The sequence below is a fragment of the Bos javanicus genome, chromosome 22, assembly GCF_032452875.1.
Source record: "Bos javanicus breed banteng chromosome 22, ARS-OSU_banteng_1.0, whole genome shotgun sequence".
Lineage (NCBI taxonomy): Eukaryota > Metazoa > Chordata > Mammalia > Artiodactyla > Bovidae > Bos > Bos javanicus.
Window position 1 is genome coordinate 50,502,828 of NC_083889.1, and position 23,923 is coordinate 50,526,750.

The 23,923-nt window shown below is 40.7% G+C and overlaps 1 protein-coding gene across 3 annotated transcripts in view; it reads left to right on the top strand.

Moving 5' to 3' along the window:
- The window catches only part of IP6K1 (inositol hexakisphosphate kinase 1), a 37,529-nt gene that overhangs the window by 5,031 nt on the left and 8,575 nt on the right, over nt 1-23,923 (top strand). For 2 of the 3 annotated variants that reach the window (XM_061396900.1, XM_061396899.1), the window contains exon 2: nt 14,997-15,346. In XM_061396900.1, coding sequence (XP_061252884.1) covers nt 15,124-15,346 — 223 coding nt within the window. In that variant the 5' untranslated portion in view covers nt 14,997-15,123. The remainder of the gene's footprint in view (nt 1-14,996; nt 15,347-23,923) is intronic. The other variant, XM_061396901.1, reaches the window with a different exon arrangement.

A 23,923-nucleotide genomic window follows, 5' to 3' on the forward strand; every position in this document is an offset into this window, starting at 1 on the left:
CATAAAGTGAAAAAACAATTACCTTAGGACTCATCTTGCTAACGGACGTACAGTGTAAATCAAGATAGCGCACAGATGCTCACAGACAGTTCAGAGCTGTAGCAGCTTGAGATGCTCCTGGGAAAGGAGCTTGGCAGTGCCACTCTTGCTGCTCTGGGTGCACTCTGCCTTTGTAATGACTCCCTGCAAAACAAATACTGAATGCTGTTTTCACTTGCTGCCTTTCCCTAAAAGTGAAAACGCTCTTTGGATCTGTTCTGGCTAGTGAAAGCGATGCTAACGTCCATCTTTCGTAAAAACACAGTGGTGTGAAGTGAATTTTGAAAAGCGGGGGAGACTCGCTCTCTAAACAGGTGTTCTTTTCATGATCTATTTATGGCATGATTTTTCATATTTTTGTGTTTTTCATGGATAATTTTGCTGGTTAAAATGGCTCCCAAGTAACCAATGCTGGAGTGCTGTCTAATCTTAAGTATAAGAAGGATGTAAAGTGCCTTATGAACAAAATACATGTGTTAGATAATAGATAAGATTTGTTCAGATCTGAGTTATAGTGCAGTTGGCTGAGAGTTCAGTGTTAACGAATCAACTATGTATTTAATAAAGTGTCTTTAAACAGTAATATACATACAAGGTTATATCTTATATGTGTGTAGCTCTGAAAGATTAAAAATTGATTGGTGAAAGTGCTGTGACCAGAGGCTCAGAGAAACTTAACTCTGTTTCCTCTAGGAGCAGCAGCTCAGTATTCACTAACTTTTTTTTTGTTTGCAGTGACTTTATAGAACATAACTACTGTGAGAACTGGGAATTGGTTATATTTTCTTTCGTATCTAGTTTCTTTTGCTTAGTATGATGTTTCTGAGATTCATCTGTTTTGGTGTCTTCCTTTTTTATTGCTGAGTAGTATTCCTTTTTATGGCTGTATTTTTTGCTGGTAGGCATTTGGGTGGTTTCTAGTTTTTGGCTCTTATGAGTAAAGATGTAATAAATGTTCTCATACAAGTCTGTGTGTGTACATATTTTCATTTCTCTGTGGTAAATATCCACGAGTAGAATTTCCCTGACCCCCAGACTACATCACACGGACACTGTTTAGGAGAAAGTTGAACAGTTCTATGGACTCTGGGCCCAGTTTTGTTATTGCTCCTCCTTGTAGTTCTCAGCTCGAAGTCTCATTTTCTGTTTTTTTGCCAGATTTCCAGATATACCCATGCTAAGTCAGAAACGAATGGGCATTCTGTTGAAGTGGGAAGTTGGAATAATTAGGAACTATTACAAGTAGACACTAGCTTCTAGATTGAGGGGGTCTGTTTGCTTTAAGAGCTTCATTTACTTGTCATGATCCTGGGTTTCTGTTAATTGATTCAGGTTAGGAGGCTTCTTGGTCATCCACAGGGTTCATCCTGCATCTCTCTGTGGAGCCTGGCCATGGTGATTTGCGCCTTTGTAAGTAACCAAGCTCAGTCACAATTGGTACTGCCTCTTTAGACCATTGGTCATGTGCCTGCTATTTTGCTACCTAAAAAAAAAAAAAACCAAAAAAACTTACACATGTGAATTAATTTTAATTCATATGCAACTTTTTTCTTTTTTTAAAAAAAGCTTGACTCTTCTTTGTCTGATGATCTTCCATGGGTGCTATTTGAAAACTAGTACCAACCAGAGGGTCCTAGCTAAGTGTTCTAGATTTTAATTTCTGGGAGCAGTGAGCAGTGATGAGTATTCATCCCTAACACCCCATCCCATTGAGGTCATTTCTACACTGTATATTCATACCTATGTTGGGCAGATTGAATTCTGTTTCATTGACTTCTTGTGCCAGTGTTCAATGACTACTTCTTTACAGCCAAGAACTTGATTATCAGCATCCTCTTCTAAAGCGTCTCAAATCTCCTAAAGAATAACACTGATTCTTATGGAATTGCTAAAAAGCTATTTTCTGGATGGAAGGTAAGGTGGGTATTTAAGATGAGTGAAACTTTCATGTGGGAGTTGGCTGAAGCGAGAAAATTACTCTTGAAATACTGCTTCTTTAAGAGAGCCTTTTAGTAAAATTTTGAAGTATCTTTTATTTTTAGTTTACTGTATTTTTTATAGTTTGTTCAAAGAGAGAACCAGTATGTAATATTCCTCATTTGATTGGAATCTATAGTCCCTGGTCTTCATGGCTTTTTTTCCTTTTTTTTTTTTTTGAATAACTAAGTGGATAAAAGAGAAGGAATTTCTTTTTTAATAGACCCACGAGACCAGTAGCAGTACATTCACTTTATATGTGAGGAAACTGAGAGCAGTGTTTAGGCAGCACAGCAGGAGCGTCATTTGTGCCTTTTCAGGATAGATAAGCTCTGCCTTCCAGTGTTAGTTTAAGCACAGATTTTTTTCTCCTCAAATGATTGGTTTTTCCCTGTTAAATTTTTGTTTCCTTTTAAAGTAACTCCTACTGAAGTATAAAATACTGATAAAGTGCACAAAATTTGATGATTTTTACACCTGTATATACCTAAACAACTGCCCAGATGAAAAACTAGAACATTTAAATAATTTGGCTTTGGGGGGACTTGCCTGGCAGTCCAGTGGTTAAAACTGCACTTTCACTGCAGAGGGCATGAGTTCTATCCCTGGTCGGGGAATTAAGATCTCTTACGCCACATGACACGGCCCAAGAAAACAAAACAAAATGAAGAAACAAAAGCAAAAGAAAGAATTTGTTATGATGACTCAGTGGTAAAGAACCTGCCAATACAGGAGACACAGGCGACTTGGGTTCAGTCCCTGGCTTGGGAAGACCCCTTGGAGAAGGGAATGGCAACCCAGTCCAGTGTTCTTGCCTGGGAAATCCCATAGACAAAGAAGCCTGGCAGGCTACAGTCCATGGGATCACCAAGAATCAGACATGACTGCATGACTAAGCACAAGTATTTGTATGTGTATATGTGTATATATACGTGTGTGCGTGTGTATAAAGTGGAACTCACCCTGTTTACTCTCAGCCTGGTATCCTCAGAAGGGTGCCACTGGGTCCCTTGCTTCTGGATAGGACCCAGATGTCTAAGCAACCTCTTTTCTGAGGATAAACAAAATGGATACCTTTAAGCCTCTTTTCCCCTACCCCTTATTTCAGACCTCCCAGATTGCTCTAGGTCTTTGCACATATTTCTGGTTTCTAGGTGAGGGATGTCCCAGTCCCTGGTAGATTGGAAGGGCAATCAGGTTGGCAGCTATACTTACCTCAAGAATGTTCTCTATGTTTCCGTCTTCCTCAGAGGTGAGGTTTGTGAGCATCTTCCTGAAACAGTTCTTGGGGTGCGAAGGAAGGACTGTTTTTTTTTACCCTCATAAGTATAACTAATCTTACCAGCACCTACAGTCTCGTGTGCGTGCTCGGTCACTTTAGTCGTGTCTGACTCTTTGTGACCATGTGGACTGTAGCTCACCAGGCTTCTCTGTCCATGGGATTCTCCAGGCAAGAATACTAGAATGGGTTGCCATGCCCCCCTCCAGGGGATCTTCCCGACCCGGGGTTTGAACTCGCGTCTGCCTGCATCTCCTGCATTGCAGGTGGATGGATTCTTTACCGACTGAGCCATGTGGGAAGCCACCTGCAGTCCCATGTGTATTAATAAAAGCAAGAATTGACTTGAATTTAAGAAAACATTAGTTTCCCTTGATTATATACTTTAGAGAACAAATATGCTTTCATGTTAGTTTTCAGCTGTAGTGTTTTTTGTCCTTGAATTTGAAAGTATTTGAGGGTATCTTTTCCTCTTAGAGTCCGCATCAGCTTTTTATCTCTGAAACAGTTAGAAATGAGTTTTCATAAAGTCCAGAGCTATGCAACTAGAGCTTTATATGTTGTTCTTTTCTGTGAGAGTGACTATATCTGTCCATTGTGTTCTTTTCAGTTGAGTAATTTTGCTCTTTTTCCCTTGGAGAGTAAAAAACAAACCAAAGATAAATTATTGAAATATTGCCAAAATTTTACTTAGCATTCTTGCATTACCAAGTTTAAATTACTTTTTATAGACTTTTAAAAGACTAAATAGATTTCATATGCTTTGTTTTAAAATCATGATATTTTGGCATTATACTTTTAGTGCTTGAGTATATTTAGTTTTAGAAGTAGAAATGTTGGATTTCTAAACCAGTTTTAATGAAAATATGAGGAAATTTACAAATATACCTGTGCAGTTTGAAGGTACCAAGGATACTTCTTTTTACAAAAAGATTGCATACCAAACTCAGGTGATTAGTCTGAGGCTGTAAAAATACATTAGCCACAAAATTACCAACTCTAAACCAGCTCCTTAGAGTGCACTCTGCTGATCTGCATTTTGGAGTGTCTGTGCCCGCCCAGCTGACAAACTTGGTGACCAGGTATTGTCTTTCTCTTTCTGTGAAGACAGTGCCCTCCTAGTTCTTAAAATAGTTTGGACCTTATTCTCCACCATATCTGATTGGAATTTCTTTGTCTTTGCCAGGGCTTTTATTCATTGCCACTTTCTAGCCTTGCTTTGTTGTTGAATTAAACCAAACAAAACTAGTTATATCTCCTAAATTTAGTTTAAATTCTTTGAGATGGTTTATTCTTTATAATTGAGATTTTCCGTATATTTGTCTTATTTTCGCCCCTTGTTTCTCTTTTGTATTAGTAATAAAAATGATCTTATCATCTTCCTCATAGGCTATCTTCTTTTTTCCTACATATCTTGTTTAGTTTCTGTTAATTGCCATTTTTACCAGGTACATTTAAACCTCTTTTTTCATGTATCAACTCTTTTTAGAGTCAAAACAGAATTTTACGTTCTCTTTCTTTGGTTTGGAATTCTGTCCTTTGGTTATCATACTTTCTTCTCTGTAAAGCCAAGTTAACTCTTTGTTCTGGTTTTGGTAGCCCTAGGTTAGAAATCTGTAAACTTTTTTGAGTTAACAATCCTAATAGTAAACAAAAAAAGAGAGAGAAAAATTTTGTCCTGTCATGAACATGTTTCATATGTCGTGTACTTTTACTGCTGTACACATCTGTTATATACATCATGTGTATACATCTCTTTTTATTGTGTCGCTACCACATGCTGGACATGTTGAATAATATATAGTGAAAAAATAAGCTTTCCTTCATGGATCTGACATTGTTATAATAAAAATAATAAACTATGGACATTATCAATAAATAAAACATAGAACATGCCTTGAAAAAAGAAAAAGAGCAGAGTAAGGAAGATGGAACATCCAGATGGGTTTGTAGTTTACACTTAGGGAGGTTAGGGGAAACATGGAGAGAGATTTGAGCAAAGGAGGTGAGGGAGTTAGCCTCTTGGATATCTGGGGGAGGAATGGTCCAGACAGAAGGAATGGCTAGTGCAGAGACCCCAGAGTAGGAATCTCCCTGTGTGTCTAGCCAGTGTGGCTTAGAGTGAGGTAATAAGCAAAGGGGGAAAGGATAGGAATCAGATTAGAGGGAAAATGGGGGTGGGGAGGAATGCAGAACTTGAAGGTTATGGCAAGGCCTTGGGTGAGACAGGAGCCATTGCAGGGTCTTGAACAGAGAAGTCACATGCTCTCTCAGTTTAACAGAGCCCCTGGCTGCTGTGTTGAGAACAGGCTGCAGGAGGGCCATGATGGAAGCTGGAACACCAGTGAGGAGAGGGGAGATGTTGGTGATCATACCAGGTGGTAGCACTGGAGATGGTAAGTAGCTGGATCTGGACATGATCTGAAGGTAGACTCAGTAGGGTTACATGATAGCCTACTGTGCTGGGGTCTAAGAGAAAGAGGAATCAAGAATGACTGTCAGGATTTTTGTGAGAGCAGCTGTAAAGATGGAGCTGGGATGGGTAAGCAGGTTGGAGAGGTTTGGGGGGCTTTGGGGAGATGAGTTCTGTCTTGGCAACGTTAAATTTAAACTTCCTAGATCAAATAGTCAGTCAGTCATATGAATTTGGTGTTCCAGAAAGACGACTGAACTGAGAGTGTAGCTAAACAAAGGAGGACCAAAGACTGAGCCCCGAGGCCTCCAGCGTTAAAAGTGTGGGAAGAAGAGAGAGAACCAGCAAAGTAGATTGAGTACCAGGAGAATGAGGAGAGTGGTGCTTGACGGCCAAGTGAGGAAGACAGATCAAGCAGTTCTAATGTTTTCTATCCAATTAGGGCTTTCCTCATAGTTCAGTCAGTAAAGAATCTGCCTGTGATGCAGGAGACCCCGGTTCGATTTCTGGGTCTGGAAGATCCCCTGGAGAAGGGATAGGCTACCCATTCCAGTATTCTTGGACTTCACTTGTGGCTCAGCTGGTAAAGAATCCACCTGCAATGTGGGATTACCTGAGTTTGATCCCTGGGTTGGGAAGATCCCCTGGAGAAGGGAAAGGCTACCCACTCCAATATTCTGGCTTAGAGAATTCCATGGACTCTGTAGTCCATGGGGGTTGCAAAGAGTTGGACACGACTAAGCAACTTTCACTTCACCCAATTCCAGGTATTCATACCCTACTTTGGAACCATTGCTAGCACGTTCTTCTGTCATTTACTATGTATTAACATCAGGCTTCTAACGCTGTGAAGGCTTTTTGTTTTATTTAAAGATACACAAGTTCAGAGAATGATACTAGTGTGCTGGGCACAGAGATTAGAAAATGTTAACATTTCACCATATTTGTTTCAGACTTTTTACAAAAGAAATTAAAAATTATTAAAAGAGCTGAAGTTCCCTTTTCTTCCTAGATAACCAGTTTCCTCCTTTCCTTTCCTCCTGTAAAGTTGATGCACATTCTTCCATTCCACATCATTGTTCTTGTTAATACATATATGTGTCCATAAATTCATGTATAGTGTTTTATGTATTAAAAATTTACAATGATGACATACTAGAAATATTTCCAAACATGCTTTTTCCAATTTGTTTTGAAATGTATTCATGTTGACACATGTGGATTATTAATTCGGGACTGTACAGTTTATAAATACACTCATTCATTTTTCCATTCTTCCGCTGGTGGACCTTTGGGTCATTGCCCATTTTTCTGTTACAGCAGTGGTGCGGTGAGCGTTTTGAACTTGCTCTCTTGGGTGTGTGCTGGGTTGTGGAGTGCACACAACTTTGGTTTTGTGTTGCCATCATCATCATAAGAGAGAAGCCATTTCTACCTGGCTGGCCAGTGCTTGGGATGTTTATACTTTTTATTTTTTCCAGTCTTATAGAATTGAAATCATTTCCTGTTTAAGTTCGCATTTCTCTAGTATTTGTGAAGAGGGGCATTTAATCATGTGTTTATTAACCACTGAGCCTCATCTTTTTTCCATCTTCTTATTTTCCTCCACTTATAGGAATTCTTCATATATTATTAACTGATTTTCTTGATAATTACCAATATTGCAAATACCTGTTCTTTGTCTGACTTTTATCTTTACTTATGATTCTCTTATACAAAAAAGAATAATTTTATTGTGGCTGGTGGTAGGAATGGGGCGATTGTGAGTGGGTATGAGGGGTCTTTTGGAGTGATAGAAATACTATAAAATTAGGTTGTGGGGATTGTTGTACAACTCTGTAAATTTACTAACAATCATTGTATTGTACACTTAAGTGAATTTTATGGTTTGTAAATTATACTTCAATAAAAGCTGTTACAATTAACATTTTTTTTAATGTGGTCTTATTCATCAGTGTTTCCTGTTGTAGATTGTGTGTTTTATGTCTTATGGAATTTTACCTAATCTATTGTCAAAAGGCATTTAAATTTTTTTCTAATTTCAAGTTTTATTTTGGACATTTGTATGTTGGGAATTTACTTTGGAGTATAGTTGGAGGTAAGGACAGAATTTTATCTGTGTGTAGCCTCTTATGAGATTATATCATCTTTTTCAATTGATTAAATGGGTGTTTAAATGCTACTTCAGTTACACACATCCACTCTCATGTCTGAGCCTAAGATTTTTTGCCTCTCTTTGCAAAATATCACACTCTGTCTTAATTGCTATAATTTCATAAGGAGCTTTGCTAGTGGGGAGGGCAGATCTTTCATTACTTTTTGACATTGCTGTCTAGCGACATCACTCCTCCATGTGAATATAAAGTCAGATTGTCAGGTTTGTCAAAAAACCCTCTTAGAATTTGTGTTGAAATTGCATTGCATTTCACTATTGAGCCCCACACTCCATGAATATGGTGTATTTATGTCTTCTTTTAGGTCCTTCAGTAAAGTTTTATTATTGATCTGTAATACTTTTTAAAGATTTATAGGTACTTTATATAGTTTTGGTTGCTGTTGTAAATGGAATATATTTAAATAGTTTGCATTTTCTAGTGTATTCTGCTGGTGTAGAGGACTACTCTTCTTGTTCTTTATTCTCTTTTAAGTTCTGACTTAGAGTAAAGTTTGAAAATCTAGGCACACAGCTGAGTGCATATGTACAGTGCTCAGCTTTGTCACCTCTACCTTCATGCTCCTTCTCAGTATTTTCCCAGAGAAACCACTGTTGAGATTTTCATTATCATTTTGAATTTCATGTATGTATAGAATCACAGCACATGGCCTCTTTTGTATCTAGACTCTTTCTTGCTACATCACACCTGTGAGATTCTTCTATGCTGTGTTTGGTAGTAGTTGGTTCTTTTCCATTTCTCTGTAGTATTCCACTGTATGAATATACCACAATGCACAGATTTTAATTTTTTTTATAAAATTAAATATCCCAATTATTAATTTATAAGCCATAATAACACCTTATAATCATTTCACCTCACAACAGCTTTGCTTTGAAAAAGGAAAATACTAATTTAAGCAATATGAGAAACTTTATTTTATTTGAATAGAGACATAATTCATGTCAGAGTTCAATTATATGTTCAAGAAGTTAGTTACTATAACCAGAAGGTCAGTCTAACTAATGTTAACTAATGTCTTTACAGGGCAGATTTATTTCCATGTGTTGCTGTTCACCAGTGAAAAAAAAATTCAACTTGAGAATCTCAGCAGGTTCTTTTAAAAAATAGCCTCCTTCCCATTTTATGCAGTAAAATGTGGAACCAGAGCTTTCTAAAGAAAATGAAGGACAAACAGAGACTATATAGCTGGTGGTGCACAAACTCATAGGCAGAGCATGGAGCCCTGGGGAAGCAGTCCATTCATAAGCTGACAGAATTTTAACCATTTTAATATAAACTGCCAGGGATCTAAAAGAACTGACCCACACAAACTGTTTCCTGTCTGAACATCCATCACCAGGATATTTGGAGGACATCGCTGCTACTTAAGCCCCTCTTTGCAGCATCCACATTTGTGAAGAATACCTGCTGCTTCTCATCCTCAAGTGTTAGACCTTTGCTCTGCTCGTGCGGCTGGTGACAGTGTTGAAGAAGATGCAGCTGTTACTGAAAACCCTGCAAACCAAACCAGTGGTCCTTTCATTAGGGCACAGACAATCTTTTTATGATAAGACAAAAAAGGACTAAAACTGCATCTGGTATTTTAGAGGGTAGGATTCATGTAATTTTAATCACCACATGCTTTTGCCAAGCCCCAAACTTAGCATTTTCCAAAGAATCTGTTTTGGCAAACCGAAGCCTAACTTGGTGCTAATGCTTTTCCTGCCTCCCCTAGAGCCTGATTCAGACCACAGTTCAAACAGCCCAGTGAAAATGACACGGTAATCAGCACAAGTGGTCTTGTCTACTCTAATGCATAATATTAGAGAATATTGTTAATTAATTTTCATTATTTAAGATTGTGTTCAACAAAAAGGAGCTTTACTACTAAATACAGAAATGTATCATGTTTCCACAGAGGGAATTTTCTTATTTTTAAACATTTTAAAGTAAAATAGTTTTCATGCTAATACCCAGAAAGTTACAAACTATTTTCATAGAAAATAACAGTCTCCTTTTCACAAAAACAAGATTTCCTCGCCAAAATATTCTACCAAGTCACGGCAGAAATGGTGAAGTCTAATCAGACAAAGAATAGATACTGTGGTAGCAGAGCTTAAAACTCTGATCATGATTCCTGCTCTAGACCGAATGTTTGTTTTCCAGATTCATATGTTGACACCTAATATCCAGTGTGTTGGTTTTTGGAAGGGGAACCTTTGGGGTGATTAGGTCATGAGGATGGAGCCCTTATGAATGGGATTAGTGCCCTTATAAAAGAAGCCCCAGAGAGCCCTTTCACCCCTTCCACCATATGAGGACACAGTGACTCACTAAACATCAAATTTGCCATTGCGTTGATGTCGAATTTACCATCCTCTGGAACTAAGAAATTTCTGTTGTTTGTAAGTCATTCAGTCTGTGATACTCTGCTACAGCAGCCGAAACAGATTAAGACAATTTCCTTAGGATCCTTCTCAAAACCCAGAGAATGTTCTTCCTTGTTACTTTCTTTTCATAGTCCTTAATGTCTCCAAAATGAGAAATGCCCTGTTTATGCCAAGGAAAAAAGGTATAGAGAGGAAAGAAAATAGTACGTTTCCTTTCAACTCTGAATCTGGGTGAATGCCACTTCAGATGTTACTGTCAAAAGAATTAGGCTATAGGAATTCAATCCTAACTGCCATTGCTTTTCACTCTGCGTGTTTGTCAGTCATAGCAGAGGGCCACAGGGATGACTGGGGAACGTGTGGGAGCCTCTTCGAGTCCTGGAGATGCTTTTAATAAATTCCAGCTTTCTGCCCCAGCTTTCTGCCCCTCAAGTTCCTCCATGCCTGTGGGTCCTGGGTCTGCGTGAGTAGTGGAATTGAAGTCGCTATTTTGTGGGTCTTCCCTGGCAGTTCAGTTAAGACACCGTGTTTCCACTGTAGGGAGCATGGATTCCATCCCTAGTTGGGAAACTAAGGTTCTGCATGCCGTGCTGGGTGGGCAGGAAAATAGGAGGGGAAAAGTGACTATTTTGTAACGCTTAAGCACAATCCTTCATTGCTTTCCTTGACATCCAGGAAGCCAACCCTTGCCAGCATAGAGGTCTGTATCTGTAGGGTTTCACCTTTCCAGGGAAAAGCCTTGTTGAATGTTACCTGGAAAGCAGACAAGACTGGTAACTTGGAAACACATTTACATGAGAGCAGATCTCTACAGAAAACTGAAACTTGGCCACGATTTCTAAAATGCCACATAGGGAAAAGAGCACTATTTATTAATACAAAGTTTTCCCCAGGGGAAACCTTTGGCAGTTTTGTTTACAAAACAAGAAACGTCCTGGTAGAGAGTTTTTTGTTTGTTTCTTTTTTTTTTTTTTTTAATCTTCCAATTTTATTTTATTTTTAAACTGTACATAATTGTATTAGTTTTGCCTCATATTTTTGTTTGTTTCTAGTGCAACCTATGGGAATGAAACCATTGTCCCTCATGATTTCTGTTATGTGATATTTTTGACAGTTTGTAGCTTTTTAAAGAACTCACAAGTTTTTCTTCATGCTGGGAGTTTCTTAAATCTAGAAAAGACTCCAGAAGCTGTTGACATCTTGAATGGCATAAACTAGTTGAAGTGAGGTCAGTGTATCTGCAGAGGACAGTCTGGGAAATCTTCGAGAAGTAACTACACTCTGGAAAGTACAGTTTATTGACTACGTTGCATTTAGATCCATTTGTTAAAAAGTGATCAGTAAGGTCCTGAAGTGGCAAGAGTATACATCTCTTTTATGATCTGCCTCCTGTTGAAGCAAGGTAGAATCGTTCTAAGCTAATTATTTGAACATTTGGACAGGTTCATTTCTACATGTGAGAGAATGAGTTTTCTGTTGGTCAGACTCTTGTTTAGTATCTTGGTACCAGCCCTGTGGACCAGACAGAATTCCGATACTCTGCCTTCAGGGACACTGGAAAGATGAGAGAATCACATTTTTCATTTTGAGGCTTATGGAGACTATGCCCTTTGTCATTAGTGAGAGAGCTTGTTCATCATTTGTTGAAAGTCTCCTTGCTGTCATCAGAAAACAGTTAGTGACCACTTTATGTGCAAAGTGTATTAACTGGAGACTTTGGGATTTTGATGCAACTATTTCTGTCCTTTCATTTATGATGGTTTTGATTACAAGTGACAGAGTACCTTAATACGACTGGCTTGAAGAATAAAGGGAAACTTATTTTTGCTACATAACAAGATATCCAGTACTTCAGTGACAGTTTCAGGAGCCCTGATTTCTTCTTCATGGTCTGTGTGCTCGGCGTGTTGGCCTTGTCCTAGGCAGGGATGTTTGAGAGTCATGGGGTAGCTGCAGTAGTCTCAGATGTCACATCCAGATATCGGAATAATAACCTGAGGAAGAGGAGGTGCCCTTCTCGTGTGTGAAGAGCAGGATAAGTTCCCAGAGAACCTCTGGCCAATTTCCCCTCATCTCATTGGGAAAAAGAGTCACATGCTTTTTCCTAAGTCAATTCATAAGAAATGAAGTAATGTTCAGGATTCTCGCTGAGCTTGAATGGCGTTTCATGTTCCCTTGAAATTTGGCTCAAGGAACAACGTGAAGAACACGTGAACGGTGTTGTTCAGTGTATGTGAACAACGCTGGGACTCTGTTAGGAAAGGAGTAGCGGAGCTAGACCCCGTCATCCATAGCTCTCAGCCCACAGGTTTTTCAGTGGGCCTTGGTGGACCCCAGACGTCAAGAACAGCCTCTGGTTGTTTATCAGAACGAGTCAGAGCTTTTGCTAGAACTTTCAGGACTGTGCAGTAGGTGAGGCAAGCCCAAGCCCTTCACCTCCATCGGCATACCCCACAGAGTTGGCAGCAGGCATGTCTTCACAAGGAAAATTGAAGTCTCTTACTTGTAAGTCATTACAAGGCTCTGCACCTTGTAGACCCGTAGGTATGTCCACTTTTTCAGGTTCCCAGGTTATTTAAAAAGAAATACCAAAACAGAGCTATGGAAACATGGTATGTTTTACATGTTTATTTCCCAGAAAGTATTTCAGACCCAGAAACAGTACCATGACTTTATGTAGACATCCTGTGGAAACAATATCAGAAGGCCAGATCTGACTGGAGATCGGACAGCATTCTGCCTTTCAGTCCTGTGGAGGCTGCAGAGGATCCCCCAAAAGACTGCAGAATGTTGAACTCAGAGTCCAGGGGAATGGCTCTAATGCCTGACTCCTCTGGGGCACTTGGCACTGTTGACCCCCTCTCCTAAACCAGATACCCACTGACGCAGGCTAGACAGCATAGCACCTTCCTGGTATCCCATCTGTGATCAGAGGCCATCCCAGGGTGAAGGGGAGGAGGCAGGGCAGGAAGCACTTGGCATTGCTACCTGAAGTCTCCTGCCACGGGGGCGCCTCCAGGAACCCTGAGGAAAGCCTTCTGCAGTTGATTCGTGTCCTGAGCACTGCCACTCCTCTCATGTTTTGTTTTCATATAGTTGTGCTTTTACTCACTGTGGTCGTCTTCCTCGGATTATTTAATTCATTGTAACAAGCTTTTCTTTCTTTTGGTGAGCGCTGCTCTGTGCCAGGAACTGCCTCAAACCCGAGATGGAGTTAATAAGAGAATGGTTTGGCTGTGGTGACAGATGACAAAGAGATGACAGGACAGTGAACGTATTGCTGCTGTAGACTTGGCACAGGATGCCACAGGGGACGCAGAGGTGTGATCAAACTCTTGTACGGAGAGAATGGGGTCTGAGCCATATCCCAAAGAAGGAGAACTTGAATACCTTTAAAGGGATGCTGATCCGTTTAGGGGAGTGGGAATGGTGTTGATAGCACATAGTTTCCTGGACAGCTTTGGAGTAAAGAAAATTTTACATTTTGCAGTAGTGTTATTATATAGCTGATTTTGCTTCCCTGGTAGCTCAGAAAGTAAAGAATTCACCTCCAATGCAGGAGACCTGGCTTCGATCCCTGGTTAGGAAGATCCCCCGGAGGAGGGCTTGGCAACCCACCTTAGTGTCTTGCTGGCAGAATCCCAATGGACAGAGGAGTCTGGCGGGCTATGGTCCATGGGGTCGAAAAGAGTCAGACACGACTAGCGACTAAGCACAGCATAGTATAGCTCATTTTGCCCGTAATTAGGAGGTTCAGAAAAACTAATAGTTTATCTCTTACAGGTAAAGCCGTATTTCTGCTCTATAAATATTTTTCCTTTAGTCTTGATCTTTCAGATGTTGTCTTGCCTACTATGTTCCTTTTTAAGTTTTAAAAATGTTATTGAAGTATAATTGATTTACAGTACCATGTTAATTTCTTTTGTACAGCCAAGTGACTCAGTTATACGTGCTACTTTTCATTTTCTTTTCCATTATGGTTTATCACAGGGGATTGAGTATACAGTTCCCTGTGCTGCACAGTAAGAGGTTGTTTATCCATCCTGTATATAATAGGTTGCCTCTGTTCATCCCAAACTTGCTGTCCTTCGCTCCGCCACCTGCCTACCTACTATATTCCTAATTTAAAAGATATATTCATTATTAAGTGTTGCACTATAGTAACTTTCTTGAGGGAAAACTTATATTAAAAGGAGGTTATTTAAGTACAAAGAGCTTTTCCGTGTCCCGCTGTTTGTGTAGAATCAAACAGGAAGGGAAGCTCTGTGGTGCTTGGCATGATCATAAGTTGATGGCCATAGATTTAAAGTAGAAGAAATATGAAGTCTGAATTCCTTTGGGGGAAAACAAAATCTTTTTATGCTTCTACAATTCAGGAGGGAAGGGCTTTCCCTGCCAGATCCTTGACACCTTAAAGCAGAAAAGTTGGGAATCTCATGTGACCTGATTTTGGAGGTAAAACCCTTTCTTCGAGCCGGGGAAAGACTCTTAACAGTACTGGATGTTGTGAGAAATCCAGACAGAATGGTACAAAAGATGGGTGGAGGCAACCAACATTGCACCATTCAGCAGAGCTCAGCCCAGCTCACTCCCAGGTATCTGACAGTTGTCCTTCTGGGGAACACATAGCAGGGAGCAAGACACACCCCTGTTCTTCCTCAGGAGTGGATATTCTGTGAACTCCAGAGAAACTGGAGCTTGCCGGGTGTTTTGATTCTCTCTTTTCCTCTCTTCCCTGTTAGGAGAGAAGAATAAGCTGAGCAGACTCTGACCGTTGGTTTTCAGCCTGCCAGGACCTTCTGCGTAGCTCTCCTTCGTGGCTCATGTGCTACATCCTCTGGCCTCAGTGTGCAACTGGCCCCCAACGCAATGTGTGTTTGTCAAACCATGGAAGTGGGGCAGTATGGCAAGAACGCAAGTCGGGCCGGAGACCGGGGAGTCCTCCTGGAGCCCTTCATCCACCAGGTGGGCGGACACAGCAGCATGATGCGCTACGACGACCACACTGTGTGCAAGCCCCTCATCTCCCGGGAGCAGCGCTTCTACGAGTCCCTCCCTCCCGAAATGAAGGAGTTCACCCCTGAGTACAAAGGTCAGTCACTGGCCAGTTGGGAGAGGGCAGCAGCGTATAGGCCCTCAGCCCAGTTTTCCTTGTTCTGTCGGCCACGTGATACGATTGTAGGTCTCTGTTGTCTCCATGCAGCTAAGTCACTTTGTTAAGCAAAATTTGAAAGCATCAGTGAGGTCTTTATTTCTTGAAAACTGAGTCCATTGATAGGTAAACCCGAGAAGAATTCACAGCATTAAGTCCCGTTGGTGAAGAGCATGCTGTTGTCTAGGAGGTTTCCCTGTTGGCTGGGATGATCTAGGAGAGAAGGGGCAGCCCTTCTCTGCTCCCAGAGAAGGAGTTGGATGCTCTCCAGGCTCGGGATGAGGTAGCTGGTGAGGAGGTGCTGTGCAGCTTGTGTGTGTGTGTGCTGGGGTGAATGGATAGTAAGAAGTTTAGAGAAGGACTGGGGCCTGGAGGTCCTAACTTTTAAAGGAAAAATAATCTGCTTTATAATATAACCTGATAGGCCAGAACCCCATGAATGTATACCAGAGTTTAAGTCACTTGGTTTTAAAACCTGATTTTTGTCACTGTGTGTATACATTTTTATTGACCCTCATGTATAAGTTGAGGCTTCCCAGGCGGCACTAGTGGTAAAGAACCTGCCTGCCAATGCAGGAGACATAAGAGATGCAGGTTCGATCCCTGGGTTGGGACGATCCCCTGGAGAAGGGCACGGCAACCCACTCCAGTATTCTTGCCTGGAGCATCCCATGGACAGAGGAGCTTGGTGGGCTGTGGTCCATAGGGTCGCAAAGAGTCAGACACAACTGAAGTGACTTAGTACGCATCCATGCATGTATGAATTACGTTTTCTGTGTTCTTTTTATTTTGGCCGTGCTGCATGGCTTGTGGGAACTTAGTTCCCTGACCAGGGATTGAATCCAGGCCGCTGCAGTGAAGCGCTGAGCTGACCTCTGGATTGCTGGGACGTGCCCTGTGTTGTGTTTTTTTTTTACCTTTTCCAAAGCAGTGTGAATTCAGTCATGTTTGCACCGTGCTTTACTTGGGAGATGGATTTAGAAAAAACAGTCCATATTGGTATTGGCTTTTGTTCCTTAACTCTTTTATTGTGGTGAAATATACATAACATAAAATTTAACCATTTTTTAAGGTGGATGCAGCTTTTTAAAAAATTAAAGTATAATTATACAGCAAAATTTACCATTTTTAAGTGTTTAATTTAGTGGCATTAAATACATTCACTATGCTGTATACCATTACCATTATCTATTTCTGGAACTTTTACATCACCTCAAACAAAATCTCCGTACCCATTAAATAACTCATTTCCCCCCTCACCTGGTACCCTCTAATCTACTTTCTGTCTCTATAATTTAGATATTTCATACAAGTGGAATCATGTAATGTTTGTCCTTTTGGATTTGGCTTATTTCATTTAGCATAATGTTTTCAAGTTCATCACGTGTCAGAACTGCTTTTGTTTTTACGGCTGAATACTATTTCATTGTAAATATATGCTGTATTTTATTTATCTGTTCATCTGTTGATAGACACCTGAGTTGTTTCCACCTTTTGGCTATTAAGAATAATGTTTCTGTAAGTATTACCTTACAAATACCTTCTTAAGTCCCTGATTTCAGTTCTTTTGGGTATATACCTAGGAGTGGAATTGTGGATCATACGGTAATTTTGTGTGTTTAGCGTTTTTGAAGAACTGTCAAACTGGTTTCCATATTAGCCTACCATTTGACATTCTTACCAGCAATGTTTCTTTTTCTCCACATCCTTACAAACCCTTATTTTCCATTAAAAACAATAGCAACAACTGTGTAGCCACCCAAGTGGGTGTGAGGTGGTTTCCCTTTGTTATGTACGTGTTTTCTTAATGGCTGATGACTGGTGTTGATGTGCCATTGGCTATTTGTGTGTCTTCTCTGGAGCAGTGTCTATTCAAGTCCTTTGTGCAGTTTTGAATCGGTTGGTTTGTTACTGTTTTCAGAACAGAATCAGAAGCATATTGAATTTGGAAGAATAAATACTCTTAACGCTGCAAAATGAGAGAGAAGCGAGAATCAAACACACTGCCGACTCTAAGTGGCTAAGAAACAAGTTACAAATGCTTTATAAATGTAGCTTCAGCCACCTACCCATCCACACTCAATACATCATGGCCAAATCTTTTGCTATAAAAATGCCAAAACCAGAAAAAAAAACCTACAAGCCCTGTTAGCTCATGGAGTCCTCTTCTGATGCTAAGGGAAGAAAAAAAATCCTTTAAAATGAAGTGGAACCCCAGGCTGCAGAGAAATGTTTTCTAAATCACAGCCACCAGAAATTGGACTAGTTAGAATCTCAAGGTGCCACCCAGGGAAGGATTGTCAGTCGTACATTGGTTCGGTTTTCCTTCCAACTGACTCAGCTTGGGGAACAGAAGTCTAAAACCCATAGCAAGTCTTTAGTATCTGCTTGATTTTCTTGCCTCAGGCTGCATTTTCACTAGGGAATAGTAAATATACTTTCTCAAAAATATAATTAAATTGAAACTGATCTCTTCTTTTTTTTAAGTCAAATGAAGTCCCGAGAAAATGGAAGATATGATGGGTTCGATTCGTGTATTTCCAAGACTGATACCATAGGGTTTTTACTTTTTTCTTGGCTGCTCTGAGGGCATGAGGAGCTTAATTCTCTGACTAGGGATCAAACCCATGTCTCCTTCAGTGGAGGCACAGTCTTAACCACTAGACCACCAGAGAATTCCTTTACTTTTTATTTTGAAATGTAAAATTACAGAAGAGTTGAAAAGGTAACGGAGGTCCTCTAATGCTCCCATGATGCCAGCGTACCGAGTGAAGCGTCACTGTGCAGCTCACCTCTCCGTGGGGAGGCCTGTACTGGCTTTTCTGTGTGCATGGCAAGACCATCAGCCCTGGGTGAGACTCAGGAAGCGTCTGCAACCTCTTGAGTTCTGCCAGGATGATGGTTTATTTTTACTTTTTCCACCAAGATGATTTTTGAAAATATCTGTGTGAATGGAAAGCTGCAGTTGATGGTTCTCTCCAAGATGATTCAGATGCCAGAAGTGGATTTGGACGTAACCAATGTAATCCAAGCTGATGAACCCACTGCTTCAGCTTCCAGCACAGTGGGCTGAAATTCAGTGTTTGGAAGGGATTACAGGGCACTGAAAGACATCTTGATCCACACAAACTCAGCCTCATCCCTCCCCTTCTCACCCCTCCCCTCCCCATCCCTTCCCTCCTCATTCCTCCCCTCCTCATCCCTCCCATCCTCCCCTCCCCTCCTCATCCCTCCCCTCCCCTTCCCTCTCTTCCCCTCCCCTCTCCTGCTTGTGTTGTACTGGCTGCTCTGTGACCACTATAGGGTCCTCTCTACTGTTCACACATACTCAGTGAAAGCATGCCAGAAAATTGGTGACTGCTTTGGTGAGCAGACGAAAAAACAGCCCTGTCATGAATCAGCTGGGTGTTACTCTAATTCCGAAGAATGTGCTAAAGACTCAAATGAAGTTCGGTGTCCCAATGATATATCCCATTGAAGGAGAAGGGAACATAAGACAATTTTTGGTTTTCTCTGTTTGACCAGAAGCATAATGCTATAGATGTAATCCCTATTGGTAGCTGGGTAGGAAGAGGTATTTTTCAGCTGGAAGAGGGAAGGCCCTGAGTTCTGCTCCATGAATTCAGCTTTCAGAAAGAGCCCCTGGCTTGTTGGGAGTGAACTGCCTGTGCAGAAATTGTGCTGTGGTCTGTGCTCCAGCAGACAGGAGGCTGCAGTGTGGTGCAGCGCAGGGAATGGGTGAGACCTATGAAGACCTGGCACTTCACACCCTGCCCTTAAGTCCCTTAAGTGAATTTTAGTAGCTGGTTTTAAAGGGTTTAGATTTCAAGAATGCTGCTATTTCATAACTGTTGGAGACTGAAATCAAAGGCTTTGTTTAGGTTGGCTGTCTAGTATTAATGAATAAAAGCATCATTAAAAGATACATAACCATACCATGGTTTATAATTACCAAAACCAGGAAAGGCGCTTTGGTGTAACACTCTTCGCTAACCTGTACACTTTATTCAGATTCGGCTGTTTTCTCACACGTCATTTCTCAGGTCCAGGATTTCACATTGTGTTTGGCCCTCCTTGGCCCCTCCAGTCTGGGACAGTTTCTCACTCTTCTTGGCCTTTCATGACCTTGATGCTTTGGAAGAGTACTAGTAGTTATTTTGTAGATTGTCCCTAAATTTGGATTTGTTTTCTCTTTCTAATGATTAGATTGAGGTTCTGTATTTTGGGCAGTAGAAACGATCCAGTGTCCTCTTCAGTTCATGTCAGGAGGCCCATCTCTTGTTACCGGTGATTTAACTTTGATTGCTTTAAGATGGTGTCTGCCTGGCTTTTGCACTGTAAAATTATGACTTTTCTTGTTGTAATTAAGGAGTTTCATGTGGAGAGATACCTTGGGACTCTCTGGATATCCTGCTTCAGAGCATACTAGTTTTCCAATTGATCAGTGGTTCTTTCCTGTGATAATTACTAAATTGCAGAGTGAGGGACAGGGAGGCCTGGCATGCTGCAGTCCATGGGGTAGCAAAGAGTCAGACATGACTTAGCGACTGAACAACAACAACATTGCATGCTTAATGATGACATCTCTTTTCATCTTTTCTTCTATACTTAGTAGTTAAAATATATTACAGTTCTGTAAGGAAGAATTGTCCCTCCTCACCCATTTATCTATCAGTGTGGACGTATGTATTTTATTCCTCAAATTATTCTAGATTTGGACACTGGGACTCCTTAACATTAGCTCTTGTGTACTTTTGACATAGACCCCTCATCATTTTTGGCTGTTTCATTACTTTCAGTTACCACGAGATATTCCAGGCTCATCTTGTATTTTTTCTGCCCTGATTCAGGAACCAGACTTTGTAACAAGCTTTTCTTCCTTGTATCATATGAATGATAGTTAGAAAAAACAAGATCTTGGTGCTGGATGTTGTGATTGCCACTGGAGTGGCTTTGCTTTTAGGCCCTTTCAACACAGAGGTTTAGAAAATGCATATATTAATTCTAACCCACAATCACATACACATTTCTTTATTGCCAGAACCACAGGTGTTTTTAAAACTCAGCTAAGGAAAAATGCCAATAATATTCTATATTTTGGCAGTAGGTTTGAAGAGGGATTTTTGTTTATTTCATATGACCAGCTGTAGTCATCAAGTGTTACTGCTTGTAGTGCTAAATGCCTTGTACCGTTTTTCAGAACCTTGCCTCATTCATTTATCTAGTATTTACTGAGCATCTACTGGATGCAAGCCCCTGCTCATTAGTGTAGAAGACGAAAAAGACCCGTATCTTCATGGAGCTTAATGCTAATCTGAGAAAGAATAAACAAGTTATAGACAAAACAATTATAGGTTGTGTTAAGTACTTTGAGTTAAATAAGTAATCTGTAATTGACAGTAATAAAGCTTCCAAACCAGATCCCTTGATATAGGATGATTGGGGAAGGAGTGTCTGGGGAGACTCAAAGGACTGGAGAATGTGGAGCAGCTGTGGGCAAAGGACAATGGAAAGAACATTCCAGGCTTCCAAGGATAAGCGAAAACCCTGAGGTAAAAAACAACAATGGACGAAACTTCGGTGCGCTAAGGAACTACTCTAGCTCTTTTTTGCCAATTAAGAGTTAAGAAACAGCCCTATTCATGAGTGGTCAAAGGACTTGAATAAACATTTCTCCAGAGAAGACAAGCAGATGACCAACAAACATATGGAAAGGCAATCAACATCACTAGTCATTAGGGAAATGCAAATTGAAACCACAAGAGAGACTTCTCTCACCCAGTGAATGGCTGTTAAAAGGAAGAAGAGAAGTGTGGCAAAGATGCGGAGAAATAGGAACACTCTGGCAAGAATGTCAAATAGAATAGCCCCTGTAGAAAACAGTTTGACAGTGCTTCAAAAACATTAAAACACAGAAATTGCCAGCAATTCTATGCCTAGATATATACCCCAAAGAATCAAAAACAGGGACTCAAACAGATAATAAATGTAAAGTAATACTCACTGAAGCATTATTCATAATAGTCAAAATGTGGAAGCAACCCAAGCATCCATCAGCAGATGAACTAGTAAACCAAATACATTTACGTAACAGATAGGTGGCGTACATTTACAGTGGGATAGTATTCAGCCATAAAAACAAATGAGGTTCTGACACATGCTGCAATGTGGATGAACATTGAAAACGTTGTGCTAAGTGAAAGAAAGAAGCCAAACCCCAAAGGACAAACATTACCTGAGTTCCACAGTGATTCAGTATACGTATATGCCTGTTCTTTTTACTATTCTTTTCCACTGTGATTTACCACGGGAGACTGAATACAGTTCCCTGTGCTGTACCAGGACCGCGTTGTTTATTGTGCATATGTAATACTTTGCATCGGCACATCCCAGGTTCTCAGTCTGTTCCTGCCCCCACCCCCGCAAGTCTCTTCTCTGTATGTGAGCTTGTTTCTGTTTCACAGGACAGATGAGTTCATTTGCATCATGGTTTAGATTCCACATGTAAGTGACACCATATGGCATTTGTCTGTGTGTGTCTGACCTCACTCAGTATGACAGCCTCTAGGTCCATCCACGTTGCTGCAAATAGCGTTAGTTCACTCTTTCTTATGGCCGAGTAGTATTCTATTGTATATACATACCACATCTTTACCCATTAATCTTTCGACGGCCATTTAGATTGTTTTCATGTCTTGGCTATTGTGAACATGCTGTTATGAACTTAGGAGTGCATGTATCTTTTCAAATTACTGTTTTGTCCAGATACATGCCCAGGGGTGGGATTGCTGTTATCATATAGCAACCCTAGGTTTTAAGGAACCTCCATACTGTTCTTCATAGTGGCTGTACCAATTTACATTTCCAGCGACAGTGTGGAAGGGTTCCCTTTCCTCCATACCCTCTCCAGCATATATGATTTGTAGATTTTTTTTTCATGATTGGCCATGAGTCACGTGTGAGGTAGTATCTCCTTGTAATTTTGATTTGCATTTCTCTAATAATTAGCCATGTGGAGTATCTTTTTATGTATCTGTTGACCATCTGTTTCAAGTATCTATTCTTGATACAATAACAAAACTCTCAGCAAACTGGGGATGGAAAGAAAGTTCCTCAAACCTGATAGAAGGCATCTATGAAAAACCTACAGCTAGCTTCATACTCAGCGATAAGACAATCACTTTAGCCCCTAAGATCGAGGTATGAGATAAGAATGTCTGTGCTCTCCATTTCTAGTTAACATTTAACTTGGAGGTTCTGGCCAGTACAGGTAAGCAGGAAAATAATAAAAGGCATTCAGATTGGGAAGGAAGAAGTAAAGCTGTCTTTATTTGCAGACAACATAGAATTCTGTCTTCAGCTAAACTATCCATCACTTGTTGGAGTAGGATTCCCACAAAGAACTCAGAAAATTGACATCCTGAACCCTCTTTTGTTAGGAAGTTACTTGAAGATGTATCCCACTCAGATTAGGAGGAAGCCAAGGGAATGGGGAGAAAGGAGAGGATCGTAGAAGGAACAGCTCTGACTCTGGTCAGCTCCAGCGTGGGAGCTCCGTGGCAGGCCTGGAGAACACTCCACATCAGAGCACGAGGGGAAGCCCAGGAAACAAAGAATATTGTAGACCGGGGGCATTCAGGCTTGAACAGAATTGAAGCTCTGCAAAAGACAAAGGGAAGAAGTTATGAAGGCGGAAGCCTGTAGGAGAGGCAAGTTACCTATGTAAGGAAGCCAGGGTATGGTTATGAAGCCCACTGAAGTGAGGTATGCATTTAAGTAATGTGAGAAAAGAAGAATCCATTACACGTTGATGTTTCAAGGGTTTTTTCCCTCCTAAAAGAGACCAGGGTTTAAAAGCAGTGTCCTCCTGGAGAAGGAAATGGGCCAAAGAAAAGGATGTTCTTGGTCTGGCATACTGACATATTCTTAAAGGCTTGTCACCGATTGTCAGATCATAATGCCGATTTTGTGCACCAAGAGTGTAAAACGAGACATGTAGCTGATAGTAGGTTGGACTATGGAAATCAGATGAAGGGCAGCCTGGACCTTTTTAACAACCAAAGAAACTCATTGAGTTAGATTTCTAGGTGCTGTGTTTCAGCTCCTTTGGTAATGATCCAGAAGAAACCAAGGACAAGCTGTTTGATAAAAATGGACACAACAAACTTGCATGAGTACTGTGTGGAAAATAGCTGTTTCCACTTCGGAATGCTGGTGCTTTGCTGAGGCCGAAGTTCTGCCTGGTGAGCCTAGACTAGCCTGATCCTCAGTGCAGAGACATGTTTTTGAGGGCTGTCTTGGAGGAGTCTTGACGTCTCTCTTGATGACACTGTCAGGCAGAAGGAAACCGGATCTAGAGGAGGACAGAGGAGATGACAGCAGTGTGGGGCAGTTCAGTCAGTGGAGGTTAGATTATGTTGGTGTGGGTGTGTCACTGGGAAGATACAGTTCTTCTGAATGGTACAGAAGGCAATAGTTGAAAGCAGGAGAGATAAGAGGATGGGAAGTAAAAACGAA